The sequence below is a fragment of the Tiliqua scincoides genome, chromosome 2, assembly GCF_035046505.1.
Source record: "Tiliqua scincoides isolate rTilSci1 chromosome 2, rTilSci1.hap2, whole genome shotgun sequence".
NCBI classification, from domain to species: Eukaryota; Metazoa; Chordata; class Lepidosauria; order Squamata; family Scincidae; genus Tiliqua; species Tiliqua scincoides.
This window is the reverse complement of record NC_089822.1, coordinates 22,806,472-22,822,741: the sequence shown is the minus strand read 5'-3', so window position 1 is coordinate 22,822,741 and position 16,270 is coordinate 22,806,472. Positions and strand designations below refer to the sequence as shown.

The window sequence follows — 16,270 nt, the reverse complement described above, 5'->3', positions numbered from 1 at the left end:
GCAACCACACACTGATACACAAACAGAATTCCCTGAATTTGCTGATCTTTCAGCTGTGCCCTCTCTATAACTTGGGAACTTAGTCATGTATCACAGAAACATAGCCATTCCAACTGCGAAGCAACCTGACGTCGCTTGTGTCAGTCACAGATGGCTGGGGAGGGAAAGGATAGGGCAGTGGTACTCAAACTTTTCCGGCCAGTGGCTCCCTTGACCCCAGTGGCTGTTGGCCATGACTCCCCATCATGTTCCTGAGGGCTGGAAGTGACATCATTAAACAGGAAGTGGCCAGAAATACTAACTATATTAAATATTATATTATATTATATTTATTATGCTATAATATTAAATATATATTAACTATATTAATATTAATTATATTAATCATATCATTAGTTAAATACAGATCTTAAAAATATATTATTAATACACAGCAATATACATGCTTTATAAATGATCAGCTGCTGATCACTGTTGGAGACAGGATGCTGGAGTAGGTAGATGTGTTAATATGTTTTTATTTTTTTTAATTATGTTTTTAATCTGTTTTAACCTGTTGTAAGCTGCCTTGAGTCCCTTTGGGGAGAAAGGCGGGGTAAAAATAATAATAATTATTATTATTATTATTAACCCCTGGGGGCTGGGGGATAAGAATAGGCCCTCAGTTTGGCTGTACTTGTCGTAAGAGGTGACTAAACAGCCATCGGGTAGATGGGACTCGTTAGCCTGGGAAGGCAGCTCATCTGAGAGAAGGAAAACTCTGATCCCAAACCTCCACTGCCTTGTGGCTACATCCAGTTATGGAAAAGGCTTCAGGAGTCAACCTCGAGGCAAAATCCGGAGCTGGAGTCCCTGAGGCAGTTCATGGCTGAACACAGTCATGTTCTGGCAACTCCTGCAACGCCGCTGGAACCAACCGTATTGGCTTCTGCCTTTCCATTGGACCATTTCAGTGATGTGGAGAGGGGGGATTTGCTGCATGGGTAACAGCCTATCCTCCATACCTAATTTAGCCAGGCTTCGCGCTCTGGAGAGGACACTCTGTTCCAGAACCACCATTCAGAGCGTGATACCATAGTCTTCTGAGACTGAAGGATGCCAACTCAGTATTATTATTACATTTTGTCTGGTCCAGGAGGACTCATTTTTTAAAACTTAGTAAGCATACCAATAGAATAGTTTTATCAAATGAACTGTGAACAACCAGTCCCACCAACATTACACACACACACACACACACCCCTGTGAACCCCAGTCCAACTAGTCATTTCCCCATTCTCCTTGAATAGGATTGAACCCTTTATTAATTTAATGAAATTAAATTTTTCCAGCAGCTGGTGGGGAAAACAAAAATAGACCATGAAAATATATCAGAGCTGATAAGGGTTTGGTTAGGAAGCTGATTTGTCTCCTGTTCTAGGAGATGCACAGCTCAAGCCTATGCATGTCTACTCAGAAGTAAGTCCTATTAGAGTCAATGGAGCTTACTCCCAGGAAAGTGTGGATAGGATTGGGCTGACAATCACTTCATCAATGGCTGATAGGTATTCCCTTCAAATAGCAAGATTCATCACTTTAAAAATACAGCCTCTCCTCTTTAGTCAAACAACAAGATTAATAAATCACTTTCAAAACAGTACCCTTTTTCTGCTCCTGGCCAAATAAAGTGTGTGCTTCTCTCTTTCTCTCCCCCTCCCTTTGCCAACTGCATGGAAACAACTTTAAGACCTCTGGTGACTGGTAAAATAGGAAGCATTTTATTTGGGGAGGGGGAGGAAAGCGGGAAGGTTTGGAGATCGAAAGGGGGGAGTGGAAGAGGGAGGGGGTTGAAAAAGAGAGATTTCACTTTGATGAGAAGTGATCCCAGGCTGGGAACTAGGAACCAACCAGACAAGGATCAGCAAGGGTTAAGGACTGCAAGCTGACAGGGTGCCCCAAAAGGAGCAGGTAACAGTGGGTTAACTGGGGGCTGCCCTGCCTCAAATGCTAGCTTCACTGGTTGCAGCCTGAATACCTTGAAAACAGGGACACTGTTAGATGTCTGGTGAGAGGCAGACAGTTGTTGCATTTATGGCTTGTTGTACATTGTATGAATGAGAGAGGGAGGAATAACTGGCAGAAATAAGAAGCCTAACAGGGCCATTATAAAGGAAGAGTAACCAGGTAATCACCAATCTGCTCTCCATTCCTGAAGCACATTAGGGTGGAAAGATCTGATGATGAATGCTGGGGGCGGGGCAGTGACGTACCTAGTGGGAAGCGGGCAACCTGGGTGCCACCCTCGGGGGACGACGACGACACACACACAACACCACTGGTGACCAAAATAGCTAAAATTTTACGTACAATACCTACAAATACCTCAAGTTATATACCATTCAATGTGTAATTTAAAGCAAATTTAAATGAAAAAAACTGGAGTGAAATATCTCCATTCTATCAAAAGTTATGGCCAAAATACCAGAAGACAAAAATGTCTTTTGTAAACTGTCTTATGTAACAAAAAATACATTTCCTTAACTCAAAACAGACCAATGAGACAGATTTTTCAAAGAGCCAATGAAATGTTGTTTTGACACCACATGGAACCAATAAGGTACTAGTAAGGTGACACCCTGGGGGGGGGTGACACCACTAGTGACCAAATTGTGGAAATTGTGGTTTTTAGGAATAATACCATCATGTTATATATCATTCAATGTGCAATTTAATGCAGAATATAATGAAACAAACTGCATTGAAATATCTGTGTTATAACAAAAGGTACAGCCAAATAACCAGAAAAGAAAAACACAACTGCCTTATATCACAAAAAGTGGATTTTCTTAACTCAAAACTGACCAATGAGTCTGAGTGTTAAGAGAACCGTTTTTATGACACAGCATGAAACCCATAATATGTTGTTATGAGTCAGGTCCCATTTCCATGTATCAGAGCTAATACCCGAACTCCCATTCAGTTGTGCGAGTGTCATCAAGTTGGCCACTTTTTTTTGTTGGTTACTGATTGGTTGGGTGACCTGTACTTTTCTATAGTAAAATAAATAAAGTTATTGGGGGTGACACCATGAGTTTCCAGGCCAGGTGACACCAACCTTAGTGATGCCACTGGTGGGAAGGTTGGGTTACTGGCTTAGATGACTTCTAAAGTTGATTCTAAACATTCATGGTTGACCATAGTCTGTCAGTGGTAATTAACCATAATGGTTATATTAAAACTCCAGATGCAGGGACAGTATATCACTGACTACTATGTGCAGGGGAGCAATAGCAGGGGAGGACACTGATGTTTACCCATTGCTTGTGGGGAAATATTCACAGCATTTATTTTCTGGTCATTATTATTACTCATTTCATGTTACTTTCTTTCAGCCTCACCTACCTCACAAGGTTGTTGTGAGAACAAAAGAAGGAGAGGAACCATGAACACCACCTGAGTTCCTTAGAGGAAGGGTGGTATTAAAATGTGAAAATATTAATCAATCAAACAAAAAATTTTGCCTCTGGAGGTGACAAAAATATATGGGCCCTGGATGTCAAATTTCCTAGCTACGCCACTACCAGGGGGTGCAAGACTTATTTATGAAATAGATTCCCCAAGTACAAGATTCTCAACGTTATCTATCCATAAATTAACATTCTTTCAATATATTATCATAGTCAGTAGTCTAATGAACTGGGGACCAAGAAATGTCATAAGAACATAAGAACATAAGAACAGCCCCACTGGATCAGGCCATAGGCCCATCTAGTCCAGCTTCCTGTATCTCACAGCGGCCCACCAAATGCCCCAGGGAGCACACCAGATAACAAGAGACCTCGTCCTGGTGCTCTCCCCTACATCTGGCATTCTGACTTAACCCATTCCTAAAATCAGGAGGTTGCGCATACACATCATGGCTTGTACCCCATAATGGATTTTTCCTCCAGAAACTCGTCCAATCCCCTTTTAAAGGCGTCTAGGCTAGACGCCAGCACCACATCCTGTGGCAAGGAGTTCCACAGACTGACCACGCGCTGAGTAAAGAAATATTTTCTTTTGTCTGTCCTAACCCGCCCAACACTCAATTTTAGTGGATGTCCCCTGGTTCTGGTATTATGTGAGAGTGTAAAGAGCATCTCCCTATCCACTCTGTCCATCCCCTGCATAATTTTGTATGTCTCAATCATGTCCCCCCTCAAGCGTCTCTTTTCTAGGCTGAAGAGGCCCAAACGCCGTAGCCTTTCCTCATAAGGAAGGTGCCCCAGCCCCATAATCAGCTTAGTCGCTCTCTTTTGCACCTTTTCCATTTCCACTATGTCTTTTTTGAGATGCGGCGACCAGAACTGGACACAATACTCCAGGTGTGGCCTTACCATCGATTTGTACAACGGCATTATAATATTAGCCGTTTTGTTCTCAATACCCTTCCTAATGATCCCAAGCATAGAATTGGCCTTCTTCACTGCCGCCGCACATTGGGTCGACACTTTCATCGACCTGTCCACCACCACCCCAAGATCTCTCTCCTGATCTGTCACAGACAGCTCAGAACCCATCAGCCTATATCTAAAGTTTTGATTTTTTGCCCCAATGTGCATGACTTTACACTTACTGACATTGAAGCGCATCTGCCATTTTGCTGCCCATTCTGCCAGTCTGGAGAGATCCTTCTGGAGCTCCTCACAATCACTTCTGGTCTTTACCACTCGGAAAAGTTTGGTGTCGTCTGCAAACTTAGCCACTTCACTGCTCAACCCTGTCTCCAGGTCATTTATGAAGAGGTTGAAAAGCACCGGTCCCAGGACAGATCCTTGGGGCACACCGCTTTTCACCTCTCTCCATTGTGAAAATTGCCCATTGACACCCACTCTCTGCTTCCTGGCCTCCAACCAGTTCTCAATCCAGGAGAGGACCTGTCCTCTAATTCCCTGACTGTGGAGTTTTTTCAGTAGCCTTTGGTGAGGGACCGTGTCAAATGCCTTCTGAAAGTCCAGATATATAATGTCCACGGGTTCTCCCGCATCCACATGCCTGTTGACCTTTTCAAAGAATTCTATAAGGTTTGTGAGGCAAGACTTACCCTTACAGAAGCCATGCTGACTCTCCCTCAGCAAGGCCTGTTCGTCTATGTGTTTTGAGATCCTATCTTTGATGAGGCATTCCACCATCTTACCCGGTATGGATGTTAGGCTGACCGGCCTATAGTTTCCCGGGTCCCCCCTCTTTCCCTTTTTAAAAATAGGCGTGACATTTGCTATCCTCCAATCTTCTGGTACCGTGGCCGTTTTGAGGGACAAGTTGCATACCTTAGTCAAGAGATCTGCAACTTCATTCTTCAATTCCTTAATAACCCTTGGGTGGATGCCATCAGGGCCCGGTGACTTATTGATCTTTAATTTATCAATGAGGTCTGAAACATCTTCTCTTTTAACCTCTATCTGACTTAACTCCTCGGTTAGGAGGGGCCGTTCGGGCAGCGGTATCTGCCCGAGGTCTTCTGCCGTGAAGACAGATGCAAAGAACTCATTTAATTTCTCTGCCATCTCTAAGTCTCCTTTTATCTCCCCTTTCCCTCCCTCACCATCCAGAGGGCCAACCGCTTCTCTGGCGGGTTTCCTGCTTCTAACATATTTGAAGAAGCTTTTATTATTCCCCTTAATGTTGCTTAATGTCCTCTTTTCAGAGCAATTCATATGAAGACATTGTGTTCAACAGATGAGCAAGCTCAAGTATTAATACACACAACCTAGTCCCTGGGTTGCGTGTGTATATCTTGGAAGTAGCTGGCAATTATATTCATAAACCACCTTGAATGCCCTGGCACAAAGGGAATATATAACAGTGCAATCCTATTCATGTTCACTAAGAAGTAAGTCCCATTGAGTTCAGGAGGGATTACTCTCAAGAAATTGTGTACAACAGCATTTCTCAAACTGTGAGTCGAGACTCACTAGATGCACCACAAGCAAATTTCAGGTGGGTCCCCATTTATTTCAATGTGTATTTTATTTTTAATATATTAGACTTTATGCTCCCAAGGTGTGTGACTGCATTTGGGGCAATGTTACAGATCTGTACTTTTAACATGCTACTATGAACATGCTTTTAACAATGATAGTCAATGGGGCTTACTCCTGGGTAAGTGTGGATAAGATTGCAACCCTTGGGATGTTTGGGGAATTTTTTTTTAACAGATCAGCTTGAAAGGGCTAGTTCATTATTTTATATACATTTTTAAGCTTAGACTTATTGCAAACTTTTAATTTAATTAATTAAACAGATTTGATTTTGTCATATGGGGTGTAAAAATATTCCTGCTTGATGATGCAACTTCCAGCCATGACATCACTTTTGGGTTAATGACATCATTTTCGGTGGGTCCCAACAGAGTGTTGTTCTAAAAAGTGGGTCCTGGTGCTAAAATGTTTGAGAATCACTGGCATACAGGACTGCAGCCAGGAATGAAGTACATCAATAGCGATCAACTTAGCACTTACTGTGTTTTGAAGAGAGTGTAATCCGTTTCAATATCTGTTTCTCTTGTAGTAGTCCAGTTACAAGTAAAATTTTTTGTATAATAAAAAATGCAGGAAATATTTTCAGGAGCTTGTGGTGGAACTATAATGAAAGGAATAGAGCATCCTTTTCAGGAATTAATTTGTATTTAATGTGATGGAAATGTACAACCAGTTTCACATTCTACAAAACTGTATGGCAGTAGTGCCATCTTGTAACCTACAAGACTATCAACATTATTCCCACCCTGATTCTACTCTACATAAATACTGACAACTATGTTTTACACTCTTTATTGCATCTAGTTTCAGTTCAAGACTTTTAAGCTTACTTACAACCCGTCTTAACTTCAGCATGAGCCATGTGTTGCTTTTCAGATGGAGAATCAACAAAGCATTTCACACAAGCTTTTCCATAAGTGAAATTACGTATAATTACTCCAGAGACAGATTCATTGATAATAATGTAGTTTTCTTTCACAATAGCATCATTCAGTGTCCAGATGATGTCACTTGCATTTTTATAAGGATAGAGCTTTTTGCCAAGACTACAAAAGACTTCCAAAGTTGAACCTCTTTCAATCACAGGGGATGAAGGAAAAATACGAGGATATGCCACTGCATCTTCATCTATTTTCAAAAAGATCACTTATATCAGATAGATTAACAGCAACAAACAACAAAATACCAATGAGGCAAAAGTAACAAAAAAAGCTGTACACTGCTCATGTATACATGGTCACTCAAAAGGTGCGTCTTTGCCAGTTAGTTGGGCATATATAATTTACTGGATTTTAGCTGAGTAAAATCACAAAGCTTTATACTTTTTTATATTGCATATTCTCTATCTAAGGGAGGTAAGAGCAGGTTTGCTAACATCTTTATCCTTACAATATTTATTTGGCACTACAGTAAATACCACAGAAGTCAATACAAATTTCTTCTAATAGACAGCTCAATCCTATCTAACTCCCCATGTGGCAATGCAGCAGCGTCAAGCAGTGTCTGTTGCATTCCATGGGGAAGTTTTAGCCCCAGGAGGCCTCCTTCGTGTAACGTAACATCCATTTCTTTGCCCTGGGGTAAGCCCATGCCTGGTTGCTGGGTCTATCGGACCTGCACCAACAATATCAATGGTGCAAGTCTGTGTGGACTGGCGAAGGCAAATCAGCCCTGCAAAGGGGGCTAGCATTTGGCAGGCGACACTGCCACCAAACCCTTCCTGGATGTGATCTGCCCTCCTTCCCACCCCATCCCCGTTCTACCTACCCTGTTCCACCCCCTCCCTGCTTCCCTCCTGCCCACTATACAGCCTTACCCCAGGCTGTAGGTGTCTCCAATGCATCGCCACATGGACCTGGCTGTTCACCATTTGCAGCGGCAGCCAGAAGCATGTTCTCCAACATTATCATATTTGCAGGGTGACCAGATACCATTGAGGACAGAGTGCCTATACCTTTAACCACTGTATAAAGGGGGAATTGTAGCAGGTGCAGCTTTTTAAACCCATTCGTGCTGAGCTGCACCTGCCAAAATTCCCTCTTCTATACAATAGTTAAAGGTAAAGGCACTAAGTCCCACTTTGTATCTGGTTACCCTACATGTTTGCAGCAGCTGGAAAGCGCGTTACACTGCTGGAACATGTGTTCCGGTGGTGTAACGGCTCAATAGGATTGGACTGAATGCTTTCTCAGGATTGTAATCAGACAGTAATAATAGAAATAATCCAGCATACCTGCTAAATCAATTCTGTCAAGGATTGTTAAGATCCAGATCAAACTATAGAGCATTTCATTTAGAACCATTGTGGGCAGGTAGATACACTGCAATAAAATTGAGATTTTTTTTTTCAAAAAGGCCAGTAATGTTCATGCAATATAGTACATGGTGCTATCTGCTAAGCATAACAAAATACAGCCATTTACATAATGCACATAATACAGTATATATCGGGGTGAGCAAGCTGCACCTGCTGAAATAGGAGCCCTAAAGTTGAAAGTTTGCCCACCCCTGGTATATATTACAATCAAGGCTTATGGCACAATAAATTTTTCTTTTTTTTTCACTGCAACAGATTCACATGGCTATTCTTTCATAACGAGAGGTAATAATTTATAATGAAAATAAAATACATTTTTCAATTTTCTCTCTTCAGCTCAATTAAAAAAAAAATTGATGGAAGACATGGGAGGTGGCTTCTGGCCTTGGTCTTAGGTGCCAGTAGGGTTTGGCCTTGACCTGCGTGTGTGGAAGGCTAGTGGAAAATCCACCGACACCACATTAAATTTTGAATTTAAATGTTGAAGTGAGATTGAACATAAAAAGAAAATACTGGAACAGGTACCTGTTTGGTAAATATTGATAAACATCTTAAAGACCATTAATTTCAAACTTACCGCAGATACTCGCCTGTAAGTTGATCTCACAGATAAGGCAAGGACAGGTTTTCAGCGAAAAATCATGGAATGTTCCATGACCCTTGGATAAGTCGGGAGTAAAATTTGAAAATGGTGCTTGCGAGGAGGAGCTGCAGCTTACCCTGGAGCCTGATTGGAAGGGGGGGAAGAATCTGAGCCATGCCACTGTTTTTGAAGACATTAACAAGGTACCTATATCATACTGTTTGCCATTTGCCTCCTTAAAGCAACAGAATGGAACACTGCATTGATTTGCTAAAACCAAAACAAAAAATAATCCAGGTTTGAACCTATAGAAAAGCATTTGCAGTTATAAAAACCATCCCAAACAAATGCAGCACCTATATAAAGCAACATGAACAGCTTACCACAGCACAGCACCCTGCTTCCATTGCTGCCAGACACTTTTTTATACTGTTCACTGTTGTTTTTAAGAGGCACTCCTGGATTTGGAGTTAAGGAAGAAGACTCTACAACACAGCTTGACAAATGTAAACAAGCTGCTTGTTTGTAAGCTGTCAGCAATCACTCAAAATGTTCCTCAGATGCTTCACAGACCCTCCGCAGACACTTTTAAACCTCCAGCCCTGACCCACCCCAGCCGGTGATCCACAGATAAGACAAAGTGTCAATCTACCTTTGATTTATTGGTAGAAATTTCTGGCCATATAGGCAAGTATGTGCAGTAGCAGCTTTCCACTCAAGCTCTTAGGCATATGGCAGTGGTATTCAAACTGGGGCAGACCCACCAGCCTGCGGGTCCCGGCCTCTGCCCCCTTAAGGGTCGGGGGCAGCCAGGAGACAGGGGGAAGGCAGCCCAAGCCTCCTGCAGCTTCCCGGGGGTGCGGGGAGCCTTGCGAAACCTTCAGCGGGACTCCCCAGGTCAGGAAAAGTGAAAGTGGAGCGATTGCGCCCCACTCTGCAAAACCAGAAACAGAGCACGATTGCTGTGCTTTCCCTTCTGACAGGGCTGCAGGGACTGGGATGCACTCACCAGTCCCTGCAGCAGCCGTCCCTGTGTGCGGGGAGCCCTGCGCGAGCGCCTGAAGGGCTCCCCAGGTCAGGGAAAGGGAGAGTGGGGCGATCACGCTCCGCTTCTGCTTTTGCGGAGGCAGAGCAGAACACTCCACTCTCCCTTTCCCTGACCTGGGGCGCCCTGCAGGCGCTCGCGCAGAGCTCCCCGCACACAGGGACGGCTGCTACAGGGACTGGTAAGTGCATCCCAGTCCCTGCAGCCCCCTGAGCAACGCGATCCTGGGGATCGCGTCGCTGCCTTCCCCCTGCCCCTGCTGCTTCCCCCCCCCCGCCCCCACAAGACTTACTGCGGATTTCAAACTCCCGGAGAGTTTGAAAACCGCAGGCATATGGGATTGTCACCCCAGCAGTAGCGTTTTATTTTCCAAGAATTTTAGGACTGAACTTTCCATCAGCTTTATGACAAGGAGAGAAGAAATTTTTTTCCCCAAAAGTTTAAAAACATTTAAGGCCCACTCCAGCCCCACTATAAAACATATCTGCAGGCAATCACAGTTCTCTCATGAATACAGTTACCTGCGGAGTGGTAAAGGTGAGGGAGTCACAATCAGGGATTCCTGCATAAAGGAGAAAAAGATATGGTAAGGGAAAGGACTGTCCCTACAAAGATCAGAACTCGTGGAAGGTGTATATGTGTGTGTTAAAAATAAACAAAAACATTTTTCATGGTGGAATAAGAATAAGATAAAATGATTGTCTCAGGTCATGGTCTTAGGACACAGGAAGCAGCAGCCTTGCTAATCCAATGGTTTCCAAAGAAAGCAGAACCACCCCCTTGGGAGTGGCAGGGTTACCTGGGAAGCACTAAGAGGCAAAGGGGTGGCAGGGGGGCGCTGGAGGTGGTGGGATTATGGCACCATGCTAGCAAATCGCTCTCCAAATTCCTGCCTCGGCATAGTGCTGAGATCTGGTGGAAACTATCAGAATAGTTAGTAAAATGCTCCACTAGAACTCTCATCAGACCAGTATACCACATCTGAGTAGGCATGCCTAGGATTGGGCTGTAAGTCTCCTTGTCATTGAACAGAAATGGCAGAAGCATTAAGATCAAAGAAATGTAGACAATGTAGTTTGGAATACCTGAAATAATGGATTTATACCAGCGCAAACGAACCAGCATCTGCCAATGTACTAATATGTGGAAAAGTCTTTTCTAATGGGAAAATGAGACCTTCCAGACTGACTGAACATTTGAAGCTGCCTGAAGAAGGCACATCCCGACAAGGCAGACAAGACCTTAACTGTTTTCCAATCACTTTGTGACAAATTTCAAAAGCAGCCAATACTGTCAAGCATGTTTTGCAACACTGCATGACAAAACACTAATGGTTTGCGTGCATCGCACAACATTTCATTGTTGATTGCTAAGTCTGGAAAGCCACATACAACTGGCGAAGAACTCATCCTAGCAGCAGTTAGTGAGGTTCTGAGTACAGTTTTGCATAAGTCACTACACCAGTGGTTCTCACTCCTTTAGCACCAGGACCCACTTTTTAGAATGAGAATTTGTCAGGACCCACCAGAAGTGATGTCATGACTGGGAGTGACATCATCAAGCAGGAAAATTTTTAACAATCCTAGGCTGCAATCCTATGCACACTTACCCAGGAGTAAGTCCCATTTACTATCATTGTTAAAAGCGTCTTCGTAGTAGCCTGTTAAATGTATAGATTTGTGACATTTCCCCAAATGCGGTCACTTATCAGGGTAGCATCAAGTCTAATATATTAAAAATAAAATACTGAAATGAATGGGGACCCACCTGAAATTGGCTTGTAACCCACCTAGTGGGTCCTGACCCACAGTTTGAGAAACACTGCACTACAGGATATAATTAAGACAATTCCTATCAGCAAAAATTCAGTGCAAAGACCATGGATGAAACGGCTGAAAATGTGGAAGACACATTGTGCATCATGCTACAGGCAGGAGAATTTGCATTACAGTTGAATGAGTAAACTTTGCCAAGCAATGAAACATCTCTTGTCATTTATGTGTGCCTTATAAAAGACAAAAGTTTGGCTAAAGATTTATTTGCAAAGCAATTAAGAACAGATACTAAAAGGGAGTCCATATTTCATGTTGTTGAGCAGTTCTTTAAAGACAAGGAAATTCCGCTTACTAACATACTTGCTTTGCAACTGAAGGAGCACCATCGATGACTCCTTGCTACTATGAGTATGCTGATTACTTGAAAAAAGTAGGACCAAATCACTGTATCCTTCCTCACCAACATCTGGTTGCAAAATACCTTGGTGGTCCCCTGTACAAGTCATTACACACTGCCATTACTACAGTGAATAAAATTAAAGTCCATGCTCTCAATAATGGATGATTCTAGGAACCGTGTTGAAAATGAGGATTTTGAACGTTTGCTGCTTCACACGGAAGGGTGTTGGATATCAAAAAGTAATCGTGTGAGATGCTTTTACTATCTTTTTGACATGTTTCTTAAAGACATAAATGTTTTCCTCAATGATGACTCCAAGACATCATATATCATATTGCTTATTTCTTAGAACTATTTTCAAAGTTTAATGAAATGAATTTGCAGTTGCAAATAAATCTTATTAAGACCAAGTCTGTCATCTCTATGTATATTTCAAAGTTAATTCTATACAAGTGCAATTTAGGCTGTTTCAAGCTATACCAATTTCCAAGCCTATCTAAGGGCCCAATCCTATCCAATTTTCCAGGGCTGGTGCAGTTGTGCCAGTGGGGTGTTTGCTGCAACCTATGGTGCAAGGGCAGTCACTGGGGCCTTCGTAAGCTATGGGAATAAGTGTTCCCTTACCATGGGGCTGCATTGTGGCTACACTGGAGTTGGAAAGTTGGATAGGATTCGGCCCTAAGTTAGAAAAGAAAGGTGGGATACAAGGTGAACTGCTAGTTTTAAAATGACCATTTGGATATATCTGAGTAATCTCCGTTTACTGAGGAGCCGTTGCTTCGGTGGCTACACTGGCTGCCGGTTCTGTTCCGGGCCCAATTCAAGGTGCTAGTTTTGACTTTTAAAGCCCTTTACGGCTCGGGTCCAGGGTATTTAAGGGACCACCTCCTTCCTTACAATCCTGCCCGGGCTCTTAGATCATCTGGGGGGGCCCTTTTGACTGTGCCGCCACCAAGAGATGTGAGAGGGGCGGCAGCCAGGAAGAGAGCCTTCTCGGTGGTGGCCCCCGAACTTTGGAATACCCTTCCCTTAGAATTGAGAACTGCTCCCTCTTTGCTAACATTTCGGCGTGGACTGAAGACCTTTTTATTTCAAAAAGCTTTTAATTGTTGACAGGCTGGCTGGCTTTCTTGCTTTTTTATATGAGAATCCACGGGGTTTGTTTTCAGATTTTTAATTATTTGTAAATTGTTTTAATTATTGTTTTTAATGTTGTATTTTTAATTGCTGTAAGCCACCTTGTGTGCCCTTTGGGCATAAAGGCGGGATATAAATTAATAAAATAATAATCATCATCATCATCTGAGGATCATATTTTGATGGAAATTCCATACTGAGTGATAAAACCATTTTCAGATACTGAGGAAGTTGGGGTAGTGGAGAAAGAACGGGTAGCCCAGCCCTGAGCTGTCCAGCGCCCAGGGCTGCAGCAGCACTGAAAATGGCTGCCACTGCATCCTGCATGCTCAGTGGACACCACTGGAGGCACCCTCGGGAAAAGGGGACTTTCCTTCCTGTGGGTAAGGCAATTAGCCCTGCAATGGGCTTACTCAATTCTACGGTGACCTGAAAATCAGTGTAGAATTAATAACCTCCATGTTGGGTGGGCAGCACAACACAGAGGCTCAGGATCCAGAGGAGCAGAGCTCCACCGGTTCCACCTCCCTCCTGCCCTGCTCCCTCCCCAGCACACCTCCTCCCCACCCTCCTCCATTCCCCATGGGAATGCCTCCTTCCCGTCTCCCCCCATGTCCCCACCTACCTCTTTGCTGCCCAGCACTCTGCACAAACGAGGAGCGACGGAGCACTGGTGTTTTGCCAGCACTGGGCTAGCACTGGCACTCCATCAGCCTTATGGCATGTTTGCCACAGTGAGTGCCAGCGGTGAGCTAGCATGCATTGCATAGGAAGTTTAAGAAATTGGACCAAGAGTTTTGGTTACAGTACTTGGTGGTTGTGGTTTTGGTTTCTGATCATTATCCTACACTATGGATAGTGATTAAGAAGCACCTTTTCACACTGTTAACAGCATATTTGGTAGAATGCGGTTTTAATGGGGTCATCAAATAACTTTCCAAAGACAGAATAAATTAACTCCAGATTACTAAACACTGTGATGCAAGACTCCTGCTATGTTACTTTAAACCAGACATTGGGGAACTGGTATCACTTCGTCAAGCCCGTCTATCGCATTAAATAGTTTACTGAACAGTAGAACACTTCCTAAATGCGATATCTAAGATTCTTGCTAAATGACTATCCCATTTTGGAAAGCCGGTATCACTGGATTGAGCCCATCCATTTTGTTGAATAACTTCAAACTCAAAGTTTTCAGTGTGAGTGTGAATAAATGTGCAATTAACTGTTATGGTGTTGAATTTTATTATTATTAGCTTCCAAAGTGGGTCGTGCAAACCACTATTCTGAATAATGCTTTCTATAATGTAGAGCAGGTGGCACTGGGTACAAGTTTATGGAACCAAGAGGGGTAGTGGCCTGCAGTGGCATACTAGATGGGGTGCACAGCTCTAAGTTTGCAGGGAGCCTCACTGCAGCATGTAAGGAGCCCTTTGGAGCCATTTTGCCTCCATTTTGCTCTCCCTACCTGGAATGGCTCCAAAGGAGAGGGGCCCCTTGCTCGCTGCAGTGAGGCTCCCTGCAAAACTTAGAGCTGTGCCCCTCCTCTAGGTATGCCACCAGTGGCCTCAAAAAAGTTTGGTACCCACTGGTCCAAATAGAGCCTGGGGACCACATCTAGGCTGCCTTTTAAGTTTGAGCATGGAAGAAAGTTGGCACAGACATGACATCAGCCATTTCTGCCAGAATGGGACCCGCTGCTGCTGGAGCCACCTGTGCAAGGCAAAGCACTCCTCTCCTGACAGCACACACTCCCATAAATGTGGAACATGCTCAGAATTAACCCCTTGTTGCCTGGCCCACCTTTGGTCCCTGTTGCATATATATGCAACATTGGGCAGAAATGGCTGGTGGGGAGTAGGGATTCCTCTTAGGTAAAGGATGCAATCGTATCCACACTTATCTGGGAGTAAGAGCCATTGACTATAGTGGAACTTCTGAGTAGACAGACATAGGATGGGGCTGAGAGGCTGCAATCCTAGCCACAGGTACCTGGGAATAAGCCCCATTGACTATAATGGGGCTTACTTCTGAGTAGACGTGCCTAGGCTCGGGCTGCAAGTGTCTCCAAGGACTGCAGCCTTGGAAAGCCCGGACTAGGCAGGGCTGAGAGCCTTCCTGGAAGCGTGTCTTGCTCCAACAGCAGGGCAGGGCGGGGCAGGGAGTCAGGAAGGGAAGGAGCAAGACCAGGCACGCGAGGAGAGCCGGAGGGGGGTGGAAGCCCCCGAGAGCCCCTCCAGGGCGCGGCGCGCGCGCTCACCTGCACCTCCGGCCGGGGATCGCTGCCTGCCTCCGCCAGCAGCCTGCCTGTCTTCCTCCCGCCAGGAGCTCCGCAGGGCAGCAGCCACCCCGCCGCCTCTTCCGCCTCCTTCCAGCCCTCTGACGCCAGGCTCCCTGCGCCTCCCACCGCGCGTCCCTCCAACCTGGCTGGACGAGGAGAGGGTCCCTCTGGGAAGGAAGCGCCCAGAGCCTCCCTGGGACCAGGCGGGCATGGGCTGGGGGTGGGCAGCGCCCGCCCCTCCCCACCTCTGGCCCCGGCCTCGATCAGGGAAGGCTGCCTCCGGGGATGCGCGCGTCCTGCACAGGCTTCCTCTGCTCTGAGCGCATCCCTCCCTCGCCCACGAGTCCCCCAGATGGAACGAAGCTCGGCTGCCCCCCCCCCGCCCCGAAATGGACTTTGCTCCCGACGCGGCCCCCTCTGGCCTGCCACCACCCCTCTCCCGCAGTGCATCCAAGACCACAGGGTGCCATGTGGCACTTGAAAGACTCGCACATGGCGCAGGAACATGAAAGAGCCAACCATTAATGAGCCTTTTTTATGTCCCTGCTTTTAGTTAAGCAGTAAGTGGAGAGAACATCAGAAGAGCGCCGCTGGATCAGGCCACAGGCCCATCTAGTCCAGCTTCTCACACTGGCCCACCAGATGCGTCTGGGACAAGAGACCTGAATCCTGGTGCCTCCCATTCTGAGGTAGCCTATTTCTAGAACCAGGAGGTTGCACATACCCATCGTGG

At 44.8% G+C, this 16,270-nt stretch overlaps 1 protein-coding gene across 2 annotated transcripts in view; it reads right to left on the bottom strand.

Annotated features, from left to right (window-relative positions):
• The window catches only part of IL31RA (interleukin 31 receptor A), a 47,989-nt gene extending 32,374 nt beyond the window's left edge, over nt 1–15,615 (bottom strand). Inside the window, exons 1-6 of one of the 2 annotated variants that reach the window (XM_066618107.1) lie at nt 15,517–15,615; nt 10,466–10,506; nt 8,894–9,043; nt 8,233–8,320; nt 6,834–7,127; nt 6,480–6,600 (exon numbers count right to left, since the gene is read on the bottom strand). In XM_066618107.1, coding sequence (XP_066474204.1) covers nt 6,480–6,600; nt 6,834–7,127; nt 8,233–8,302 — 485 coding nt within the window. In that variant the 5' untranslated portion in view covers nt 8,303–8,320; nt 8,894–9,043; nt 10,466–10,506; nt 15,517–15,615. The remainder of the gene's footprint in view (nt 1–6,479; nt 6,601–6,833; nt 7,128–8,232; nt 8,321–8,893; nt 9,044–10,465; nt 10,507–15,516) is intronic. The other variant, XM_066618108.1, reaches the window with a different exon arrangement.
• Between the last annotated feature and the right edge of the window lie 655 nt (nt 15,616–16,270).